Genomic DNA, 21,631 nt, shown 5'->3' on the forward strand with positions numbered 1-21,631 from the left:
GGAGCCGGGCTGGCCTCTCGTGCTCTGGCTCTCAGCAGAGCCAGGGGGACCTCAGCCTGCCTAAGCTCTTCCAAATGTGATCTGTGCTCCAATAAAATAAACATTTTAGGGAAAGCCAAGCCCCAGGCACACATTTTGGCAGCTGATCACTCCCTAATTGCAGGAAGAGCAGTTGGGAGAGGTTTTTTTTTTTGTTTTATTTTTTTAGTTTCTGATGAGAAAACTGGGCTGGAGGATCAGAGTTGAAATTTCTCTCCCCACATCTCCCCACCCCTAAAAATCCTGGGGTTTTCCCTTTTGTATGAATGGAATTCACTTATTTCAAGGAACAGGAAACACAAAGAGCCTCTGCTAAGTGTGAACCTCAAACCCTCAGCGAGGGCCTGGGTACAGGGAGTTCTCCACGATTTTTTTCCTGGATTTTTTGTTGTTTGACAACACCAGGGGCAGATTTGAGGGCTGGGAGAGGATTTTGGTGAATTGGAGCCATTTCCTCTCAAGTCTGGCTGTTCCTGGGTGTTTCCCCCATCCCAAAACTCCTGGGGCTGTGGAAGGGGATGGAGATAATAATTAACACCAGCCCCAATTTCCATCAACGTGGCAAAACTCAGTTTGTGGTGAGGGGGCAGAGCAGGAGCAGCCACACTCTGCCCTCACTTTTGGGGTCACATCCAGCCTGTTAATGAGGCCACTCCTTCCAAAAATCAAACAAAGCACCAACAAAGCCAAAGGGAGAGGCTGGAATTACGGATTTTAGGGAAATCTCCATCCTGCTTTTCCAGAAAAGTGCAGGCCAGCACTGCTGTTCTCCATCACATCCCTCTCCCTTTTCTTTTTCCTCCTCCTCTTTCACTTTTTTACACATGTTGGCAGCCAGTTGGGTGTTTTTATGAGCAAATTATTAGGAATTTCTTTTCCTGTGGCCTCTTCCCCTTGGATACTGAGGGCTGCAAATGGATTTAAAGGTCCTTTTCCCAACCAGCCCTGCTTCCTCTTTTCTTAGTGGGGAGTTGCTCATGTAAATCCAACATGATTTGGGTACTTTTGTATCTACCCAATCATAAAAGTCCCTTTCCAAGAGCCTTTCCTGCCTGTTTTCTCCCTCCTGTGCTAGACTCTGAAGAAAATGCTGTTTGTTTTATGGCAAACTCTCATTTATTGTAACACAAATCCTTTTTTCGGGCCAATTCTCTTCCAGGGAGTCATTTCCAGAAGCAAGGAGCCCAACATGTTTTCCTTTGAATTGCTGATTGCTTTTCTCTGGGCATTTGTGCAAATTGCCTCTCTTGCAAAACCCAGGTTCTATCAGCTGCAGCTCCTTATTCCACTGGAGGAGAGTTTGCTGGGAAAATTCCAGTAATTTCTGTATAAAACCAGAGGTTTGGGAGCAAATTGTATCCTTGGGAGGGTGATATAAATACATTTTATTTTGGGGAGGATGGGATAGGAAAATGGAGCTCTCCAACAGCAGGAGATTTACTTTTTTTTTTTTTTCCCACTAAATTAAATAGAGTTATAATTATAGCAAAGCATTTTGATTGCTCCCAAGGGGTTATTTTTAGCATTTTGTTTAGCAGGAAATAAAAACAAATTTGGGGGGGGGGGAAATGATGGTTCTGAAACAGAGGAAGGAGCTTTCCCTTCCCTCCCCATCCCAACCTATATGCAAATGAGCTGCATGCAAATGAGCTGCTAATTGTCCCTGCTGGAGATATCGATAGGTGGGGATAACAAATCCAATTTCTGAGCTTTTATGGGCTCCCTTTGCTGAGGGACACGGAGGGGCTGTGGCACAGGGGGACAAGGGAGGGTGGCATTTCCATGGGACCATCCTGGGAAAGCCTTCCCGGGTCAGGGAGTCCAGCACGAGCCCAGACCCTGCTCCTGGGTGACACTGTGAGGTGACCCTGCTCTGTGGGGTGACATTATGAGGTGACCCTGCTCTGTGGGGTGACCCTGCTCTATGGGGTGACACTGGAGGGTGTCCCTGCTCTGTGGGGTGACATTTTTGGGTGACCCTGCTCTGTGAGGTGACCCTGCTCTGTGGGGTGACATTATGAGGTGACCCTGCTCTGTGGGGTGACACTGGAGGGTGTCCCTGCTCTGTGGGGTGACATTTTTGGGTGACCCTGCTCTGTGAGGTGACCCTGCTCTGTGGGGTGACATTATGAGGTGACCCTGCTCTGTGGGGTGACCCTGCTCTATGGGGTGACACTGGAGGGTGTCCCTGCTCTGTGGGGTGACATTTTTGGGTGACACTGCTCTGTGGGGTGACCCTGCTCTGTGAGGTGTCACTGTGGGGTATCCCTGCTCTATGGGGTGACACTGTGGGGTATCCCTGGTCTATGGGGTGACACCGTGGGATGTCCCTGCTCTATGGGGTGACACCGTGGGGTTGTCCCCTCTCTGTCCCTGCTCTCCAGTGTCCCTTTGTCCCACAGGCCTAGGTGAAGGCCTTCTTGCTGCTGGGAGTGGCCAACCCTCACCCAGGATAAAATTCCCTCTCCTTGCTGTTTGTAGCTGGAGTTTTGGGCTCTACTCCGTGTCTGCCCCCATGCAGGGGCTGCTTTGGGGTCCCTGTGGGTCCCTTCCAGACCGAACCATGCCATGGATCCATGGATTCAGTACAGAGCTCTCAGCCACAGCTGCTCACTCTGACCCTTCTGCTGCCCAGCATTTCTGGATGGAGACCTCCCAGGAGCCCTGGAGCCCAGAATTCCATTTTGCCATCAAATACCCCTGGCATGGAGCTTGGTGTGGAGCCAAGGGAAAAACAGGGATTTGGGGATTTGGAGATTTGGGAATCCAAATCTGTGAGAGCACAGGAGGTCACTGTGGGGATTCTGCTGCCATAGGAACAATTTTAGCTTTCCCTCCAGGTTTGCTTTTAAGATGCTTCAAAATTCCTGTGCTGAATCCAAGGAGCAGCCCAAATGTGTGGGGATTTTTTAAGGAGATGCTGTTTAGGGCTGTGATTTGATTCCCACAGGCACTCCCAGCAGGCACAACAGTTTTATAAACACATTAAAGTTAATTTTGATGTCACATTTCAGGGCCAGGCTGAGCAACCTGTCCTTCCTACCCTCCAAAACCCAGCACTGAGCAGGAGGAGCAGGCTGGAATTTGGGCAGCACAGGGATGATGTTGCAACAGGGATGTGTGGTGTTTATGACATGAAAAGTGCAAACCTTGGCAAAACTGGGAAGGCTCTTGGAACAAGAAGAGAGCACAATAATTAATCCCCACTGGTGCTTTCTTAACAGCAAAGACTTAGGAATTTTTAATGAATTTGTTGGTAAGCTCAAAAGGAGCTTTAAAGTTCCATATTTTGAAATTTATGTATTTTAAAAATCCTCTTTACCCTGAGAGTCTCTGAGGAGGGAAGTCTTCCCAAGCTGTGGGGAACAGAGGCTTTGAATTGTGCTGTTTATAAACCCTTCTTTATAAACCTTTGTGACCACAGAGCTGGGGCAGCTCAGGAACAATCCCAGCAGTGCCCACACTGGGGCTGTGTGAAATTCAGTAAAAAAAAAAAAAAAAAAGAAAAGAGGATGATCCCAAAGGAGGAGTTTTCTGGTTCTAAATTTTGGAGAGTTTGGCAACTCCAATTCTCGTCACTCCATTTGGGTGAATTGCAGAACTTTGATTGCTCCTCGGTCTCAGTCAGTCCACAGCCAATTTTTTATTTATTTATTTGTTTATTTTTAAATCCTACCATGACTTTGGATGTTCTCAGCCACAGCAGTGCCCTGTCCACTTGGGACCTCCCACAAAGTCCTTGATCTCAGGGATATCCCATGGCTGGAGGATGATTTGAGCTCCTTTTGTCCCCTAAGAATTCAGTCTTTCAGCAGCAGGAGGTGTCCTCAGATCCTGCATTAAGAGGGGTGAAAAAAGAGCATTTCATTCTCATTTCTGTTTTATTCATCCTCATTATATGGATATATTTTATATATATTAAAAATATAAAATAATACAGGATATTCAATATACAATATGTTATTATCTAAGTCACATTCCCTCTTTCAGCTAAATAATTGTATTTATTTGTCTTGATTCCTCCTCTGAGGGTGAGGATTCTCAACCCTTTACTCAAAATTATCACTGAATTTGCAGCATTTGTTTGTATTCCTTCCTTTCCCAAATCTCTACTCCAGTGTTTGACTGCCATCATTTGGAGCAGGGATTTTGAAAAAAGACTTTAATGCTGATCCTTGCTACCACCATTATTTCAGGACAAATCTTTTATCTCAGGATTTTACCCTTTTTTTGTTGTGTTGGATTTTTTTGGGTGACTCATTACATCCAATAATGTTTCACTGACATTTTCATGAATACTTTTCTCACCAGGTGTCTCTACAAATTCCTTGCTGTAATTCCTCACTCTCTGGGGCTGCCTCTTCATTTTCCCTGAGCTGTTCCTTTGCAAGGAATTGGGCTGAACATCCCAATTTTCCTTCAGAACACGACACAAGTCACGATTTGTGCAGTGCTTGAGAGCAGTGCCATGAATTTAAAGCAGGAGGAAACCCCTTTCTTTTCATTCCCTTTGATCTAAACATCAATATTCCTGTTTATGACAACATTTTCTGATCTGATTCCACGGCACAGAGCTTGCAGCTCAGCGTGAGCGTGGATAAATCAGCATCCTGCCAGTGTGGGAGCTTAGTGAAGGGCTCTATTCCCAATCCTGGTGTTATATTGGGCAAAACCCCAGCTGGGGGGAAAAAAAATCAGTGTTTTCCCTATGGAACAGCCTTGTAAAATGTGAGGATGAAACCAAGTGGGTGTAACTGATCCCCCACTGAAGCTCAGAGGGATTTGTTTAATGGTTAAGATTTTCCTCCTGAGGTTTGGGGCCGACTTCTCTGGCAGGGCTGGGAGCTTTTCCAGCTGTTTGTTGACATAAATTTCCCTCCTCTTTCCATGTTCTGGCTCAGAACAGCCACGGGACTGGTTGGATGCAATCCTGTTTGGGGTTTGTTTGCTTGGTTCCCCAGGGACAGGAGGGCAAAGCCTCCCCCAGGAGCAGCCCAGGCCACTCTGACCTGGGGATTCAGGAGCTCTTGGTGCTCAGCAGCAGGGTGGGAAGGCAGCTTGTACAGGAGAATCAATCTGTTCCACTGGGCATCTGCTAAATCCCTCTCAGGGGGGAAAGGATGGAACCCCAGGGAGAAATCCCCTTTTCCTGCCTGGCAGAAATCCCATACATGCTCTGAGGGAAAGAACAAACGTGCAGCAATACTGGAAGCAGATGAAAATAGGAAAAGAAATAAAAAGAGCTGTCCTGAAGTGTCCCCATTCCCCCTTTGTTATCTCCTTAACTTTGCTTATTTAAAGGCACACCAGACATCCCACAGGAAAAAATGGATAAAAGCAGGATCAAGCCCTGGTTGTCATGCTGATAAATGGTTATCACTGATTCACAGGGCTACTCTGTGCTGCTTTGGTGTTGTATTGCACTAAATTGGGCTGCAAGACAAGAGGAATTTGGGTTTTTTTTTTCTGAATAAAACTTGTAACTGAGGCATCACCTTGGTCCCACATGGGGCTGCTCCCAAAATGTGATGTGGCTGTAGATATCCAAGAGAAGCAGCTGCCAGCACCAGGTTACAGCTCTGCATGTGGAGTAGCTCTGGATTTAACTGGCACACAATTGATGGGCATGGGTTTTTGGGGTAAAGCTCCCATTTCCCCCCTTCTTTGGAATCTCTGGGCAGTCATCCCTCATGGGCAGCTTGGAAAAAACTCTCCCAGAGGAGCCAGGGCAGCAGCATCACAGAATTCTCCACAGCATCACATTCCTTGGGCAGCTCAGGAGACACCAGAGGCCACCAAGCTGACACAGCAGGCACAGAGCTCCTTCCACCTCCTCAGGCATCCAGGACAATGCATGAACTAAACATCCTCAGCACCTGGTTTGGCAGCAGGGCTTTGCTGGAGATAAACTGGCCTGTGAAACTCCAGCCTGGCTCTGAGATTGTGAGAATTAATGCATTTATCTGAGGGTTAATGTATTTATCTGAGGGTTAATGTATTTATCTGAGGGTTTCTTGTAGGGTTCATCTCCTCTAGAAAGGGGAGAACAGGTCTCAGTGGCCATGAGATCAAACCACCCTGCAGGTGTCTGGGCTTCCTTTGCTGAGCTTGGGGTCTCAGTTTCCCACCTGTGCTGCTGAGAGGACCAAAAATGTGTCCTCCTGCTCAAAGAGCTTCCTGGTGGGAAATGTCACCCAGCAATTCCTGCCTGTCTCGGCAGGGGCATCCTCACCCTTGTAAAAGCAGCAGGAAAGGCTCTGAAAAGCCAGGATAACCTCTTTGTCCCAGGGCTGGTAACAATGGGCTTGGCACTGCTGAAGGATGGGGTTTGGATGTGGGCTGCTCATGGAACAGCCCAGGAATGTCTCTGTGAGCCCCAGCAGCACAGGCACCCTGGAGAGGAGCTGCTGGATGGGACAGTGCCCATTTCTGACCCACAGAGGGGCAGCTGAGAGGTGTTTTAAAAACTGTGATTCCATTTTCAGTCTCATGAGAAGGGTGAGACAATACAGGTGTTCTAGTTCACACCATCACAATCAGAAGCCAACTATTTTTAATTACAATACATTATAAGCATTTCTTGGCCTATCAGCTTTTTGCTGTGCCATTCTTTAAAGCCAGCAATCTAAAATTACCCCTCTGTGGGTCCCACTCCAATGCATCTTTCATAGTTTATTTCTCCAAAGTATCTGGTCTGATTTGCAAGGCCATCTTTTGAAACTTGTTTCTGGTTCCATTTCTCTCTCAACAATGTCTGTCCTATTCCATGGCATTTCTAAGTCAGCATTTCTTATCTCAAGGTTTGCACACTGCGTGGGCCTTGTGTCAGCCCTGAGAACTCTCCACAACCCCATTTCCCACAGTTCTCCATCCATCCCAGCTGAAATCCTCCACAAAACCTCTCCAAAACTCCTTTTGGACAATACCCTTTGCCTGCCCCAGAGATGGGGCAACTGAGAGGCATTTTGAAATCTTTTATTCTATTTTTGGTTTCATGTGAAGGGTGAGACAACACAGATGTTGGAATTCATACTATCACAATTGGAAGCCAACTATTTCCTAATTACAATATAATTATAAATTATAATACATTACATAACTTTATACAAATCCATTTCCCACAACTCCTGTCCTTGTCTGTGAGTTCTCTGTATTTATTTTCTACCTCTGTCAAGGTTGGGATTGAAGGCACTTGAGGTGGTATTTCATATTTGGACTCAGGTGTTTATTATTTCTTATCAGTGAAACAGCTTCACAACCATGAGTTCTTTCATTAGCAAGGCACAAAATGGCAAACTGTCTCTTGTTATGAGGTCTTTTAAGACTAAACTATCCAATTAAGAAATGACACCAAGATTATTTTCCCTTTTAACCCAATAACTGATCCCTCAAAGCCCACAATGTGGACTTTTCTGTCTAATTACAAAACCCTACCCAAACCCATGAAGAGGAAGGTAAAGAAGAACAACTTGTGTCTGCTCTGAAACTTCTATCTTGCTTCATATTTATTTCTAAATTCTAAAACCCCAAACTCTTAAGTTTTCCACCCTGTGGTATTACAGGGATGAAACATGTAATAACCAACTCCACACCTGTGATCCCAGTGCTGTTCATCAATTTTGGAAGCCTTTGCACACCTCAGGTCAGTGCAGCGTTCCCTTGTGGTTCTCCTGACATTCCCTTGTGGGTCTGTGCCTTTCAGCACACAAAGTTTCAAATTCTCACATCCAGGGTCCCACCCTTGCCCTCTCAGCAGTGCTGCCCCCAGGCAGAGCCACCCCCACATTAACCCCATCCTCACTTGTCTCTGCTCTAAAACTTCTACCTTGCTTCATATTTATTTATATTGTAAAACCCCAAACTCTTAAGTTTTCCACCCTGTGATCTTACATGGTGGAAATAACCAATTCCACACCTGCAATCCCAGTGCTGTTAAATCAATTTTAGAAGCTTTCTCCACACCTCAGGTCAAGTGCAGTGTTCTCTGGTGAGTCTGTGCCTTTCAGCACACAAAGTTCCAAATTCTCACAGCACAGAAAGTTCCAAGTTCTCACACCCAGGATCCCACACTCCCTGTCAGCAGCGCTGCCCCCAAGCAGAGCCACCCCACATTAACCCCATCCTCGCCTCCCCCGTCTGCAGCTTGAAGGCCGTGCTGATGGGGAAGCCCCAGGACAACACCGTGGACTTGTCGGGGATCCCCCTGACCCTGAAGGACCTGGAGAGGGTCACGTCGTACCTGGAGCACAGCTCGGAGCACATCGACACGGTGGAGCTGTGCTTCACCGAGCTGACGGACGAGATGCTGCTGCAGCTGCTGCCCGCCCTCTGCGGGCTGCCCCGCCTCACCACGCTGGCCCTCAACGGCAACCGCCTGACCAAGGCCATCCTCAGGGACCTCACCGAGACCCTCAAGGACCCCAAGAAGTTCCCCAGCGTCACTTGGATCGATCTGGGCAATAACGTGGATATTTTCTCGCTGCCCCAACCCTTCCTGGTCAGCCTGAAGAGGCGCTGCCCCAAGCAGGGGAATTTGCCGACCATCCTGGAGTTTGGGGAGGGTCAGGTCAGCGATCTGGAGGGGCAGGAGGGGCTGGGGGACAGCCAGGAGGAGCTGAGGGCTGGGCCAGGCCAGGCTGGCGGCACAGACTGGGAGCAGATGGACAGAACAGCCCAGGCCGGGGAGCTCCCTGGCCCAGAGCAGGGTGCTGCCACAGCACAGACATGATGTCCAGCCCTTGGGTGGGCACCTTGAGCAAGGATGACTTCAAACCTCAGAGCTGCAGGGGTTCTGTTCCCACTCCTGGATGCTCCAGGAGTCCCAGTGCTGCCTTCCCCCTGTGCCACGAACGTCAGTGATTTTCTTCTGGAAGAACACATAAAAGTGATCACGTAGAGTGTTTGTATTTTCTAACAGCTGGCCAGGTGTTTTGAAGCATTAGTGGTGTGCTGTGCTTTTGGCTCTCTCAGAAATGCATCTCCAAGGGGCTGCAAAACCTCAGAAGGGCAAGAAAAGGGAGCGGGGAGGTTCCCTTCAGTGCTGGATCTCAGCTGCTCCCCACGTGTCATGGACAGACAGCAGCCACCCCAAAGGGACCTGCCTGGGATAAACCTTCAATCCTTCCCACTCCTGACTTCAGGAATCACTGGTGAGAGGCCTGGCTCCTGAGACACAACAAAAACCTGCTCACACACCAACCAGGGGTGCTCCTCTCAGTATTGTGAGCCCAGCCCAGAGGGAGAGCTTTGTTTTCCTGGGGCAGGGTTAAATCCCAGCCTGCAGCGTGCCTGGACACCACCCTCACCTCCAGCCTTAGCAAAACCAGGCTGGCACCTGTGCCTGCCCAGGATTTTTCCAGTAAAACCCAATTTCCCACCAGCTCTAAAAGTTCCTGAGCTTTTAATGGGAGCATCTGATCCATTCTGGGAGGGACACACAAATCTTGGAGTCAGGGCTCAGGAGCGTCACTGACAAAAAGAGACCACGGTACTGAAGGGTTAAAAAAGGTAAAACAAGCCTGGGGTTCATCCCCTCTGTCACTGCCACACAGCCAGCTGGGATTTAAAGCCCCAGAAAGCCTTGGGGTCCCTTGGCCATGGCTCTTGCCCCCTGGACCAGAAGTGCTTTGTTCCTAAAAGGTTCCAGTTTTTTCTAAGCCAGGGCTTTGGGTTTATTTTCAGTGGGAAATGGATCAGCCCAGAGCAGCAGGGCTGGAATGTGCACTTTGGCTTCTTGGAACCAGAATTTCATTGGATCCCAAAGCTGGGGGAGGGCAGGAAAGTGGGGAAATTCCTCTGTGTGTTGCAGGAGCAGAGCTGACTCCCTTTGCAGGGGGAGCCTCTTTGCCCCAAGCCCTTCCCTGGGCAGCTCCCAGCAGTGACTCCAGCTTGGCTTTTTTTGGGTGCAGACAGACTTTTGGTCCCATTGGCTCTGTCCATTTTTCCAGGCTGCCAGTGGTTGTTTGTCCTCCATTTGCAAGAAGGTAATTTAGAACAAACTCTGCTACTTTTAATACATTTGGCATCAGTCAGTATGATTTGCATGTATCCAAGCCTTTTTTCCTTATTGTTTTTGTTTTTTGTTTTTTTTTTTTAATTCTAACTCTTTCCAACAGGCATGAAAAAAAAAAAAAAACCAAAACAACTTTCCAGTGAATATGGAATATTTCTGTTTGAAATAAAGGAGCTATCCATAAACAAAATAAATGATAATGTTTAATAAAGACCCAGTGTTGAATTTTCCCTTTGTCCAGGTTGAATGCCCAGGAAAAAGCAGAGGACAGGCAGTGCTGAGAGCTGCTGGTCTGGTTTCTTCAGGGGGCTGGAGAAATAAAGAGCTCAGTTTATTGCCTGGATTTACCAGGGTGGGCACAAGCTGGACACAGAAGCCTCATAAAAGAATCTTTTAAATATTAAATATTGTCAGTGTGTAAAATAATGTGGGAGAAAGGAAGGCTGAGAGTGGGGTAGTGCTCCACAGGGTGTTCATGTCCTGAAGGCAGAAATGCTCTTTATTGCACCATGGGCTCTGTCCCAGCAACAAACCATGGGGGCCAAGGAGCTGGGGGAGCACAGGGGGATTTAATTAAGAACAAGATTTCTCCTTGCAGAAAAAAAGAAAAAGAAACTGCAGCAATTTCTTCTTTCTACCCAGGTACCTCAGTACTGGGCTCTGCTCCTCATGCACAGCTCAAACCCCTCTTTCTGTTTAAATTATTTCAATCACAAGCTCCTTGCTGCAAGGTTTTTATTCCCTGCTAAGTATTTGCACAGGACCTGGGGCCTGAGGGGCTGCCTGGACCCCCCAGTTCTCAAATTCCCAAACCAGAGGCATTTTGCATTTAGAGGGAGGTCTGCATCCTTTATTCCTGCTTTGCTCCATTCCCTCACGGACAAAAACCACCCAGGAGCTGCTCCTGCCACATTTCCCCTCCAGCTCAGCTTCCTCCTGCTGGGAAACACATCAGCCATGGAGAAATGATTTCAGTATCTCCAAAGGGAGATCCCACAGCCTTTGCCCTGTGCAGGTGTTGCAGTGCTCGAGCCACCTCTGCTGCACTGGCACTGACAATATCCCTGTGCCCAGAGGGGATTTAGCCCTCCTGAGACAGAGAAAGAGCTGGAAAGGGATTTCTGTCAATAGATCCGTGCATGCTGGAGGATGCACCAAATTACTGCCATGGAAAAAGGGGGAAAGAAAAGCTGAGCTGTTGTAGAGGGTTGGTTATAAAAGCTTTGGCTCATCAGTGCCTCCCTCACAGTGTGGATTAGCTCAATTATCCACTTAGTGCACTTCAGGATAATGATGATCCTGTGGGCTCAGCACTGAGTGGGTTTGGTTGGGTTTTTTTTTTAAGAAAGCAGAGTGAGAAGCTTCCCTTCCCAGCTCATCAACATCAGAACAAGCTCAGGGCTCACTCCACATATAATCAATGTTCCCTGGGCTGCTGCTTTGGGTCAGAAGCTTTTAACTGGCCTTACATGAAGGATTCAAGGACTGAAAATCACTGCTGTTAGAATATTAAAACACAATGAGGTCATTTCTTGTCCAGGAGAGGAGGAAAGGGCCACCATAAAATAAATAAAGCATAAAAAGCCTCAGCCTGGCTTGGTTTGTTCTCTCCCCAGCAGCACCACAGCTCTGCCTGGGCATCAAACAAACCAGTCTGGGGAGGAGATTTATGGGCTCAGCAACAAAAATGTAATTGGAAATCATTCTGTGCAGATTGAGGAGCCCACAGACAGTGAGGGGAATGGAAACAGCAGGCAGGGAATGAGAGAGGGGTGGGAGAGCCATGAAGGGCTGGTGCCACGTTCCAGAGAGCTCCTGCCAGCTGGGGGATGTGGGAAGGGTTTGCACCAAGGCTGGCTATGTTTTAAAGGTGGTTTTTCATTTAGAATGAGGGTTCCTTTGCCAGAGGATGGGTGGGAGCAGGAAAGAGGGCTGGGAAAAGTCACCCCTGAGCAGGGAGTGTGTGGGAGAGCACAGGGAGACACAAAAATGCTGCTGGGGTGTCCAGAAGCACAAAACACTTAGGCCAAAAGCATTGCTGCTGCTCAGGGGCAAAGTCAGCAAATGTCAACCCAAAACTGCCCAAACACCAACCTTTGCCAGAGGAAGAGCCAAAAAGTGACCCAAAGGATCAAGGGGATGCCATGGGAGGCAGCAGTGGCTGAGGCTGCCCCAGGCAGTGCCACCACTCTGGGTTATCCCAGTACAGCTGGAGAGGGGCAAAGCCCCTCCAGGGCCCCCCGTGGTCCATGCCCCTGCCCCAGCATCAGGAGCTTTGCGAGCTCACACTCAGGGCCTGCAAACACAAAGAGTCCCTGCTCCATCAGCTGGGATCTGCCATTGCCACGGAAACAACTTGACCTCATTAGCAGAATTCACACGGCAAAGCTCAGGGAAAAGGGGTAAAAACAACTGACCCAACCTCTGCAGTGAAACGTTCCCTGGTGAGCAACAGCTGAAACCTCCTCCCAACCTCTGTGGGACAAGGATGTCAGCCTTGATCCCACTTTTCCTCCACGCCAAGGGCAGGGGGTTTTCTGTGCCTGGGGATGATTTCCACCAGCAGCTGTAAGAGCAGAGGAGCTTTCCAGCTCTGTGAAATGTCTTTAACAGGAAATTCTGAAAGGCAGAGCCACCCCTCCCAGTGCTCTGACTGCCTCCAGCCTCACTTCCTAGGGAGGGCCCAGCTCCAGGCACATTAATATTAACAATAATTAATTATCATGAATAAATGAAGGGATATCCCCAGGCTGGACAGGACTTGGAACAACCTGGATTAGTGGGAGGTGTCCCTGCCCACAGCAGAATGTTGGAGTGAAATGGGCTTTAATTCCCCTCCAACCCAAACCATTCTGGGACCTGTTTCTACAAAATGTTAGCACAGGGTTTGTTCTCAAGGAGGAGCACAAGAGCTTTGCTCACTGCAGGAATCCTGGATCCCAAGCTGGCACTGCAGGAAAGGTATTTAGGAATAAAGTGTCATTTCTGATGTGCCAGCTCCACCAGCCATGGCTCAGTTACCCCTGAAGGATGGGAATTGGAGGTGCTTTGTTTGCAGTCCCTTCTGGCAGTTCTGGCCATGCATTTTTTATTCCCCCCTTTTTTATCCCCCTATTTTTTATCCCTTTTTATCCCCCCTCTGTAAATACACAGAGACACAGCTGGTTTTACCTTCAGCTCAGCTGATGGCTTTACATAAAACTGAAGAGCTGATTTAATAGAGTCAGAAAAGATGCAACCTGTTCACCACAGCCTTTAATTATGTGTGCAGTTTGCTGAGTTTTCTTGGCTCCTAATAGCTTATTGATCCTCTGGCTTCTGGGCCATCCTTTTTCTTTGCTTTTTATTAACTCAGTCTGAGGAGAAAATAAACCTGTGGGCTGGTTTGCATCCAGCACTCCAGTGAGTGCACGTGGCAGCTCTCAGGGAGCTGTAATTGGAAGGACAAATAGACTGGAGGTTTACAAAAGAGGAGAGAAATATGAATATTTAATTCACTGCAGGTTTGGTCTGGGCATTTATCACTGGATTTTCAAGGTGTGTGATGTAAAACCACTTCATTGCTGACTCTCCCTGTCAGCTCTGTCCTTCTCCAGGGAAAACCAGGGTTCCTCTGGCTCTGGGAAAGGGTTTGGGGAGGTGCTTTGTGATCAGGATTTTGCAAGTAGCACTCACAGCCATCCTAAACACAATCTACATAAAGAAAACCTCAAAGCATCTTCCTACAGGCCCAGATTTATGGAACAGACATGCAGAGACTCAGGGATGGATGGAAAACCATGGGATATTGGGCTGCAACAGATGGGGACACCCAGCAGCATCACCCAGGAATGAGCTTCCCTTGGGCAGCTGCTCCTTGCCTGGTCACTCAGGTAAAGCTGCAACTCCAGCTCTTCCAGGAATGAAGAACAAAGCACTGAAGACTCAATCCCACTCTGGGAGCTGCTGCCCCAGGGCTCTGACTCCTGATCCCACAGGATTCCACTGCTGGGGAGTTCTGCATGTGGAGAAACAGGCAGAAAATCCCAGGAGTGGTCAGGCCTCAAACACACAGGACAAAAGGCCTCTGCTTGGGGCTGTGTGCATTTCCACACCCCTTTCCAAGAGGAGAACTTCACCATTCCCTTTTTGTTGTTGCTTCATCTTCACTGGACCCACCTGCTTATGATCAATTCCAAGGCTCAGCATTTTCCCAAGCTGTGCTTTCCTGCAGGCTCAGAGCTCCCCTCCACCACAGGCACAGAAACAGCAGAGCTGGGGGCTGAAATGCAAACATTGTCCTTTTAATGTGCCAACCCCCAAAATGGGCTGAACTTCCAGGGCAGGGGCAGCCACCAGCCCAGAGCTGTCCCCTCACCCCTCATTCTTCAAACCATTTTGGTGTTGGTGGTTTTTCAGCCCTGTTCTCCTCCCTTCTTTTGTCTCAGCTCCAGCCTCTGACCTGTTGCCAGGTGACACCACGTTGTTGCTGTCATCTGCAAAGCCCTTTCTGAAGCATAAAAGCAGCACCTTTGAAATCCCTGCCCTTGATGCAGCTCCTGTTTTGCATTTCCAAACAGCCTGGCCCTGACACTGAAGCTTTATTTCACCTCCTGCAAGCACAGAGCACCTTCCCCCAAAGCACAGCAGCAAACAGGCTGGTGGGGAGGTGCCTGGAATGATTCAATTAATTAAATTCAAAGTGCAGCTACCTTGGTGCAGGGCTTCCCATCACTGTGCATTTCAAAGCTCCCACCTCACCCCCAGCTCTGAAACAATTCCCATCATCTCCCCAGCAGGTATCCCCTGGATTTCACTCAGCACAAAGAGTTTCTTATTTACTGCCATGGATGAAAGGAATAAAATACCTGATTTGACACAGTCCAGGAGAATTGCTTTATCCAGTGAGTGACCAAACCCTCTGCCTGCTCCCAGCAGGGCTCCAGCTCCAGTTCCTTATCTGCCTGAGGTGATGTGGAGCACTGCAGACTGCTGCAGGATCATCAGATGGAGGCACAGATGTGAAACATTTCTATTGGGTATTTCAGCTGCTGCTGCATTCAACAGCTCACAGATCACCTCAGCACCAGCACTGCACTTGCTGTCTGATAAGGGCTGATAACCAAATTACCATTGGTGCCACTATTACCTTGACTCAGGTGTTTATTAATAAAGTTTCAGCTATCCAGGAAAATTTGTTATTTTTTATTATGGCTGATAACCTCAGGCTTAGCTGGAAGTTTGTCTTTAATGTGCTGTTAAACCTCAAGCCTATTCCACTGCTCAGGGACAGCAGCACCCAACAAACCCAAAGCCAACACTAACAAACCTTTAGGTGCAGTTTGCAAGTGCACAAAATGCACAAAAAACCAAGAAAATCAAACCTAGAGTGACTATGTGACAGGATCTGGGAAAGCACAAGCAAGAAAGCAATCAAACAAACTGGGAAGTAAATCAAAATGACAAAGAAAACCAAGGAGAGCCCAGCAAAAAGCCATAGGCAGCTTCAGAAACATCAATGATTATTTGTTTAGAGTTTGTGTTGCAGCTGGGCTGTGCAATGATTTTACCACAAACCATTACAAACCAAAAAAAAAAAACCTGTTTTGGAAAAAAATCCAAGTATTGACTTGCAAAAACTAACAGGAGCCTAACAAACAAAAATCTTAATTATTGGAGATTAAACTTTTAACATCTCTATTTGATTAAAACAGCAGGGATTTGAAGTCAGCCTGCACTGAGTGATTTGCTCATTTGCATTTTGTTCAGGTTTCAGTTGCACACAGGTGCTGGGCTGGGGGTGTTTATTGCCTCAAAATCCACCTGGAGCAGGCACAGCCTGGCAGCTCCTGAGCTGCATGGGAGGGAAGGGTAATGAAGGGCAAATCACTCTTTATTTTTGTCAAATAAAAATAAGTTTTAACTCTTTGGCTTCTCATCACACTCAGAGCAGGAGCACACTGGGGTAGGCCCATGAGCTGCAAGTTTGCACAGCATCAAAAGCTCATCAAATGAGCCTTTGCTGGTCCAACAGTAAGACACATTAATTAACAGCTAATTAAAGAGTGACATTATCACTGTGTGTGGGATTCTCTACACAGTAATGAAAGTTGCAAATCTTATTAGAAACAGGGAAGGAACCAGCAATAAAACCGAGTTTCCCCCAAAGAAGCATCTTCAAGGCTGCCAAAATCTTTTCTTTCAAATGCTCTGAGCTTGGTCACTGCCCCACCTTGTGGGCTCCAGTGTCAGGAGGTGAAGCAGGACAGATGTTACAGCACAGGAGCAGAAAATGCTCAATGCTCTTTCAATTCTCTCCTTCCATGCCCTAAATCAAACCCCACCTGGTCAACCCTCCCCACGTTCAGCAGGCTTGGGATCAGTTCATGACAGCTGGGCAGATTTCAGGTGTAAAATGAAGGCACTAAATGACATGAAGTGACAAAGAAGGGGAATGTTTGTCCTGGCAGAGCATTCAATGATGCATTAACCTTGTCCTTCCTCACAGGAACACGTGAAATATGCTCCAGCTCTGGCAGCACAAGGTCAGGGGGGTGCCAGGAACACCCTGAGCCTGAAAAAGGCCAAAGTCCCCCTGGTTATTTTGAGTTTTTGCTCTGAGAAGCTCAGGAGTTGCTGCCTGTGATATCTCAGAATTTTTAACAAAGCATTTGACATCCTTTAGCTGGGAGAAAACAAACCTGTGACACTTTTCTTGCACGACACCAACAGCAGCTCCTTTGTGCCTCACATCTCTGAGATGAAGGAGAGTTGAAAAATTAACAGCTCCTCCTCCTGCTCTGAGGGGAAAAGGAGTGAAATGTCAATATTTAGGATTTCTTGCACTCTGAAAAGCTCAGGCACACAGGATATCCCTTCTTCCCTCCTATTTAAGTAGCTACAGCTCCAACTGCCTCAGCTGGAACAGCAGCCACCAAGGCAAGAGAGAGCTGCTCTTTGCATTGCCATTAATAGCTGGCATGCATTAATTACAGTAATTTATGGCTTTGCATCAGTGATTATTCTCATGCTGCTGCAGATATGATTGCTTTACAATACTAATCAAGAAATGAGGATGGTAACCAGCATTTATGTGAAATGTGGAGCTTGTGATTTACAGCGAGGCAGTTCTGCCCCTGTGGATCCTCCCCTCCTCAATCCCAGCCCCTCAGCACAGATTTTGGGGATAATCTCCATGTTTTCTCTCAAACAGTGATTTGAGACAAGGCACTGCCATCTCTCTTATTGCTAAAAGCTGGCACTCAGCCATTCTTTGCTTTGTTGCATATTTTTTCTTTCTGCTTTAATCTTTTCATCTATTTTAGATTTATCCAGGATTGTTGGCTGATGTTGAGTGCCAAAGGGATTCCTGCCAACTGTTCTTTTTAAACCTTCAGAAAATCCAAAATAATTGTGTTTTAAAACCAGATTTTTGTCTGCTGTTTATTCCCCAACACGAAGTTTTAAGTGCTCCAAATGTAATCAAAACAGAATGGTTTTATTTCCCTTCCCCTCAAGCACCACGAAATTATCTGTGCTCCCCTGGAAAATCACAGTAAAATGTTGAGGGCATTTGTTATGTTTGAAAGGCACCATTTTCTAACAGAAATAACACTTTTCCATTCATTAATCTCAGCAAAAACCCAGCCTGTGAGAGGATCCCTGCTGAGGAACTTGGGTTTTGATTAGAACAATAAAGAAGTGATGCTAAAATGAAACTCATGAATATTTATCTCCAAAACTGCACCCTCAATAAACCCAGGTAAACTCAATATTCAAGTTTTCCCAGATCAACTTTGCTCTGTTTTAATGAGAGAGTTCTAACACTAGAAAGCAAGAACTTTAAAACAAGTTGCAGCAAACCTTCCTGGAGCAAATTCAACAGCTCATTAAACAATTTGCTGATTATTTCTGTTTGCTGGGGGCATGTGGCTGCTTTTACCTCCATGGTCTGCAGATTCACATTTAAAAAAGGTGGATCCTTGTGCTTTTTCAGAGCTTTAAACCCATTTCTATTCCCAGTGCGTGCTATAAGAAATACAAACATGTTCTAATACACAAGCTCTTAAAATCAGGGAAAAATAAGCTTTGGTTCTTTAAACACTGGGAACAGAATGTAATCTTAATTGAGCAGAGGAGTAACTTGTTCTCCATAGTGCTCAAATCCTTTCAGATTAAGAGCAACTAATTAATTCCAAATGTTTTACCTACTCCATTGCCCAGGCTGAATGTTTTTATTAAGCCCTGGATATACTACAGGAACAATTCTAGGAAAATCCAGATTAATTTACCTGCATGTTGTAGAACCAGGAGGTTTCTCTGAAAAACACTGAGCCTGCTTTTCTGAACACTAACTTTAAGAGAAATTCCTGAAATTCTGCATTTCATGCAGTTTATACCTCAGGCAGCACAGCAACCTGTGCTTTTGGAGGGACAGGGACACTGCTCACAGCACCTTCCAGTCAGAAAATCCAAATTAAAAGCAATTCAGATCTTCACCTGAACTCCACAGGGAAGGCAAAACCAATCCCAGGCTCTGCCACTTGGAGCTGTGAACACTGATTCCCCCTTGGCAGTGACCACAGGCTCAGGAGGAATTAGTTTAATTAATAAATTTTGCAAAAAAGCCTTTGCAAAAAGCACACCCTAAAATCCTCACTGCTGACACCAGGTGGGCAGAAGGCTCAGCACCAGCAGTTTGGATGTTTGGAGCACCCAAGTGCTGAACCTGCCAGTTCTGCTGACATAATTACTCTAATTGGGAGGTTTGGCCTCAATCACTGGGCTTTAACTCTTTTAAGCATCTCCAAGTTGCCAAGATTCCCCCTGACCCTTGAACTCTGCCTCTGCAGCAGATTTTAAATTCAAGTTTGAGATCCAAATGACAAACAGCAAGCCTGCAAACAAGCTACAGCTGCATTTGCTGCCCTGGCTGTCAAGAGTACTGAATCCCTGCAGTAATTTCACTCTTGGTGTCTTCTTTAAACTCTAATTACCACACTAAACCCCACTGGCATCATCTGTGGTGAAAATTTTGCCATCTGGGTGTATCTTCTTCATCTAACAGCACATTGCAGGAGTGCCCAGTTTCCTAAATGCAGTGAAGTGACAAAACAGTGGTTTTTTTTCTTTTTAAAATTATTTTAATGCACATGTAATAAAACATTTTAACTGTTACCACTTTGTAATAGGCAGAAAAATGTTCTGTCTACACAAAATCCTCAAGCCCAGGTGTTTTGTTGGAGTCCTTCTGCCTCAGAGATGTTTCCAGCAGCACCACCTGGAACACAGGAGCAGGGTCAGGTAACCAGCCTTAATTATCATTAATGCATTTGTTAATGTGTCAGATATCATCAGAAAACCTTTTGCTCACCACCAGTCAATCTGCCGGTAATTCCAGCAAGTTTGGGTTAGTTTCATCATGTGATATCAGAAATTGACACTTTTATCTGTCTACAGTGCAGTAACAGCTGCTCTCACACATTTACTGCCTCTGCTTTTGCCTAGAGCTCCATTAATTATACATTTAGAACAGAAACTCTGCTCTAAATGTATCATTGTGTCTTTCTGAGCCTGCAGCCAAAAGCCACCACGTTCAGCTAGGAGCACAATGAATATTGAACTCACCCAGCAGATTTTCCTGCTCTGCTGTCTCAGTGCCTGCACAGGACTTGGGAAGAGCTGTCCCATCAGTGGGGGGACATCAGCCACCAGCACGTGGCAGCACAGCCCTGCAGGCTCTACCTAAACACATCAGAAAATAAAGATCAGTCTTAAAATTCTAAGGAACACAGACTCAAGCTCCTTATAGCCTATAAACCCCATTCTAAATTGACATTTCACCTGGCACAGAACTCTATAAAATGCACTGGGAGCCATCACTCACCTTCCCGTCAGGGCCACCTCCCCAGCTGCTCCTGGTCCTGCAGTGTCACAGGCAGGTGGGAAGCGCAGCTCTGCAGAGGAGTGGGACAGAAGGAAGGTGAGATGTGTTCATGGACAGCAAGCTGCCTGCTGGCCCTACAGGATCAGTCTGGAGGTTTGAGCTCCTGTGTGCAGCTGCATTTCAGACCAGAACCAGGGTATCGTCAGTTCTCGCATCTGACGGCACTTCCTATTCCGGGTTATCATCATCAACAGCCGTTAATTAACTCCTCTAATTAATGACTCAAAACACCAGCTTTCATCTCAAACAGTTGTACAATCTCCCCTCTGTGGATGAAGCATTAACTCTTGTGTGTACACAAACAGTTTTATTTAGTTTTTACTTAACTTAAAATGTAATTTTTACAGATTTTTGACTTATAAAGGCCTGGAACCCCTTTTAACAACTTTGCACACCTTAATGTAAAAAGAAAAAAATTAACTTACTCTTTACTTCAAGTCATCTTTCTGCTGTGGGAATAAAAGCAAGAAAAGTGTTATTAGAATACTTTTAAACAGTATAAAGTAGGTTTGTGTAAGGAAAAACAAGAACAAAACCAGACCCTCATGACCAACTCTGCTTATGCTTCCACCCATGTTGAAGTTAATATGAATCACTGAAATATTTATATCAGACAGCTATTAGTACTCAGCAATCCTCTTTAAATAATTCCAAATGAGGAGGTTTAAACTATGTATACTTAAAGTAATATAAGAATGCAGCTCGCAGGGTAACATTTACCAACAAGGCAATTTTCAAACTGAAATCGCAAACACTCCAATGCTGTGAGTGTAATTTTTAATTACACAGAAAGGGTCTAGCACATCGAAAAATTAAAAAAAGGACCCAATTACTGATGTTTTATGGCTGCAAGGCCACAAAAATCCATGGACAGCGCTGGATGCCGAGCACTGCCCCTCACGGAGCCCCGGGCAGGGCCGCGCCAGCAGCGCTCCCCACACACACAGCACCAGCCCAGCCGAGCTCCGAGCCCTTCCCGACTTACCGGGGCGGGGTTTCCGAGGTCTCGGCGGGGTCCGGGCGCTGCCGGCGGAGTCGCGGTGCCGCTGCCGCCTCCATGGTGGCCTGATGGACAAGGGCCATGAGGGTCGTGAGCCGCCACGCGCCGCGAGGCCGCGGCCCCCCCCTGCCCCTCCAATGGTGCGGCCCGGCCCGCGCGGCCCAGGCAGGCCCGGTGGCCGCTACCACTGCCGAGCTGGGGGAGCGAGCGCTTCAACTCGCTCAGCGGTACGAGCGCTTCGCTCGGTACGCCGGCCTGCGCCTCCACGCTGCCCGCCCTGCAGGCCCCGAACCCGGCCCTGAGCCCTGTCCCGGCTCCTCTCACCTGAGCGGCTCCAAGGGCACGGGACGAAAGGGCGCGATTTTCCTCGGCGGCCATTTATAAAGCCTTGGGCCGTACCACCCCGAGCGGGGGCGGGCTGTGCCACTGCTCCACAGGCGGGGGGGAGCCGAGGCTCCCGTTTCCTCCCGTGTGGGCCGTGAGGGCACGGGGCGGGCGGAGCCGCGGGGATCGTCCAAACCCCGGCCCCCCCAAAAAAACAAAACAACACCAAAAAAACCCTAAACCAGGTTTAGTCACCTCCTCAGGGCACGGACAGGTGACAGCCTCGGGCAGAGACCCTCATGTGGCCGGGCACAGCCCAGGGAGCACGACC

General features: G+C 47.4%; 1 protein-coding gene, 1 long non-coding RNA gene and 2 other non-coding genes across 8 annotated transcripts in view; 1 reads left to right on the top strand and 3 right to left on the bottom strand.

Annotated features, from left to right (window-relative positions):
* The window catches only part of LRRC75A (leucine rich repeat containing 75A), a 57,609-nt gene extending 47,345 nt beyond the window's left edge, over positions 1–10,264 (top strand). The window contains exon 4 of the mRNA XM_036395276.2: positions 8,182–10,264. Within this exon, the coding sequence (XP_036251169.1) occupies positions 8,182–8,767 (586 nt within the window). The 3' untranslated portion in view covers positions 8,768–10,264. The remainder of the gene's footprint in view (positions 1–8,181) is intronic.
* On the bottom strand, positions 3,661–21,341 carry LOC118694161 (uncharacterized). 5 transcript variants are annotated; one of them, XR_008508755.1, is made up of 9 exons: positions 20,962–21,232; positions 20,402–20,425; positions 19,917–19,986; positions 19,658–19,774; positions 19,209–19,310; positions 16,732–16,830; positions 14,899–15,022; positions 14,210–14,312; positions 3,661–3,873 (listed from the first exon to the last, which is right to left on the bottom strand). It is a non-coding gene; the product is annotated as an uncharacterized LOC118694161 (long non-coding RNA). The 5 variants fall into 5 exon arrangements; XR_008508754.1 differs by lacking the exon at positions 14,899–15,022 and having other exon boundaries at positions 3,662–3,873; positions 20,962–21,228; XR_008508756.1 differs by lacking the exons at positions 14,210–14,312; positions 14,899–15,022 and having other exon boundaries at positions 3,662–3,873; positions 20,962–21,224.
* On the bottom strand, positions 19,382–19,455 carry LOC118694389 (small nucleolar RNA SNORD65). Its single transcript, XR_004981416.1, has one exon. It is a non-coding gene; the product is annotated as a small nucleolar RNA SNORD65 (small nucleolar RNA).
* LOC118694385 (small nucleolar RNA SNORD49) lies at positions 20,095–20,168 on the bottom strand. The gene has a single exon (XR_004981412.1). It is a non-coding gene; the product is annotated as a small nucleolar RNA SNORD49 (small nucleolar RNA).
* Positions 21,342–21,631: the final 290 nt, after the last annotated feature.

Source organism: Molothrus ater, chromosome 21, assembly GCF_012460135.2.
Source record: "Molothrus ater isolate BHLD 08-10-18 breed brown headed cowbird chromosome 21, BPBGC_Mater_1.1, whole genome shotgun sequence".
Taxonomy (NCBI): domain Eukaryota; kingdom Metazoa; phylum Chordata; class Aves; order Passeriformes; family Icteridae; genus Molothrus; species Molothrus ater.